Genomic DNA, 2,500 nt, shown 5'->3' on the forward strand with positions numbered 1-2,500 from the left:
GGAGTGGGGGGGGGGTAGGGGTGTCCAGAATGCTCTTGCCTGGGGGCTGTTTGGTCTCGGTCATCTCCCCCCTGTCTCCTCTCATCAGAGCGTAAAATGAAGTCACGCAAGGTCTCTTAACAGCCGTGCATTGAAAAAAAAGCAGCATCCCACATCTCTGGGGGATACTGCGTAAGTCATTTTCTTAACACGTTTCGACTGTAACAGCTGTACGTATGCAGTGTTTCCACAACAGATGCATTGCGAGTTTGGATTATGATTGGATATTATGGATTTTGAATGCTGATCCCCTAACTCTGCAGTGACAATCTTGGCCCTTGGCCCTGTGATTTTCCCCACGTCCCCTAGACAAGTCCAAAGGCATGTCGTTTTCTCAGTAACCTGCTGTCTGATTCCTGAAGGGGGTTGACAGAGATTAAAGTAGTTTAGTGTCGTGTCTGTGTACACCTCATGTTCTGTGTGTGTGTACGCCCAGAGGCCTGGAGGAAATGTGTCAACATTGTGAGTGGCTGATCATGTTCTGGTCTCTCTCGCGCGCTCTCTCTCTCTCTCTCTCTTTTGCTCTTTCTCTCTTGCCCTCTTTCTCTCTCTCTCTATCTCTCTTTTGCTCTCGCTCTCTCTCTCTCTCTTTTGCTCTCGCTTGCTCTTTCTCTCTTGCCCTCTTTCTCTCTCTCTCTATCTCTCTCTCTCTCTTTTGCTCTCGCTCTCTCTCTCTCTCTTTTGCTCTCGCTTGCACTTTCTCTCTTGCACTCTTTCTTTCTTTCTCTCTCTCCATCTATCTATCTCTCTCTTATTTTCTCTCTCTCTTTCTCTCTCCCCTCTCGTCGCCCTGCAGGTCTAAAGAGGTGGACTGGCAGCCGTACTTCACCACACGGCTGGTGGATGACTTTGCTACGCATCTGCGCGTCTTCAGGAAAGCCCAGGAGAGGCTGAGTGACAGGGACGACCCAAAACAACGTAAGACACCAGTGCCCTTCTCCTCCTAATGCTGCCTCTGCCACTCCAGCGTGCACCTCTTACAGAACAGCACATCTCTCTATCTCTCTCTCTGTCACTCTCTCTCTCTCTCTCTCTCTGCCACTCTCTCTATCTCTCTCTCTTTCACTCTCTCTCTCTCTCTCTCTCTGTCACTCTCTATCGCTCTCTCTGTCACTCTCTCTATCACTCTCTCCTGACTCTCTCTCTTTCTCTTTGTCTTTGACGTTGCTCTCTTTATCTTTGAATAAGCATGTTTGGCATGTTGTTCATTACATTGTTGACATGTTATTAACATTATGTATTACCCATTTTGAAATGTCAGTGAATGAATGAAGAATTGAATGCATTTATTAATGAATGAAGATAAGATTGATTGACTGCTGCTAAGGACAAGGAGGTCATGGATTTGAAAGATGCGATGTGATAAGATAATACCTGTTGGATTTCACAGTGGTTTGGAATAAGGACGAATTAATGAATGGATGGATGAATGAATGAATGAATGAATGAGTGAGTGAATGAATGAATGAATCTGTCGGTCAGTGACCAGTACAGTTTCTGTTATACTACTGTGCGCTTTCCAATGGTATAGGCACCCCTTGAGTTGAATCATGTTAACAGATTGTTGAGGAGTGAGGTCTCTAGAAATAGGTAGTAATGATGATGGAAGTGGTGCTGATGATGATATCAATTATGCTACTGTGGATGGTGAAGATGATTTGAGGTGAGCTAATGTGATGATTATGATAATTATGGTGAGTGTGATTGAAGGAGAATGATGATGATGATGATGATGATATGAATGAAGCTAGAGTGGAGAGTGAGGGTGGTGAGGTAATATGGTGATGACGATGGATTTTAGTGCGGATGACTTTGATGATGATGATGATGATGATGGTGATGATGATGGTGGTGATGATGATGATGATGATGATGATGGTCCTCTGATGGCTCCGTCTCCTTGCTGCAGGAGAGTCCTCTGAGGAGCTGCTAGAGTCCTTCTTCGAGGCGGAGGTAGAGATGGAGAGGAAGATCTGCCGGGACATGGTGTGCACCTCCCCCAAAGACGAAGAAGGTGTGTTTCTGTGTGTGTGTGTGTGTGTGTGTGTGTGTGTGTGTGTGTGTGTGTGTGTGTGTGTGTGTGTGTGTGTGTGTGTGTGTGTGTGTGTGTCTGCAGGTGAATGCGTGTAGGTATGCCAGCGTGTGTGCAGGTGTCAGGCGTGTGTGTGCAGGTGCGTGTGTGCGTGTGTGTGTGTGTGTGTGTGTGTGTGTGTGTGTGTGTGTGCGTAAGTGCGCAAGTGCGCAGGTGTGTGTGAGAGGGAGAGGCTTTGCACAGCAGTCTTGTGCCAGCCATAAGCCGTTATCGCTGTGCAGGTACATAGTAGGGGCTTGTTTGAACACTTGATTAGGAGTCCTGTCAGCCAAGATCAGTGAAGAATAAGCCTCAAATGTGTAGCCCTGCTGTGCTTTAATCATGAGAATACCAGTATGGATGTGTGGAACCTGACAGGCCAAAGTCAGC

The 2,500-nt window shown here is 46.7% G+C and overlaps 1 protein-coding gene across 2 annotated transcripts in view; it reads left to right on the forward strand.

Moving 5' to 3' along the window:
• snx13 (sorting nexin 13) overlaps positions 1–2,500 on the forward strand; it is a 39,957-nt gene that overhangs the window by 17,970 nt on the left and 19,487 nt on the right. For both annotated transcript variants that reach the window (XM_080859537.1, XM_080859538.1), the window contains exons 6-7: positions 836–957; positions 1,949–2,053. In XM_080859537.1, the coding sequence (XP_080715663.1) occupies positions 836–957; positions 1,949–2,053 (227 nt within the window). The remainder of the gene's footprint in view (positions 1–835; positions 958–1,948; positions 2,054–2,500) is intronic.

Source organism: Sprattus sprattus (genome assembly GCF_963457725.1).
Source record: "Sprattus sprattus genome assembly, chromosome: 20".
Taxonomy (NCBI): Eukaryota; Metazoa; Chordata; class Actinopteri; order Clupeiformes; family Clupeidae; genus Sprattus; species Sprattus sprattus.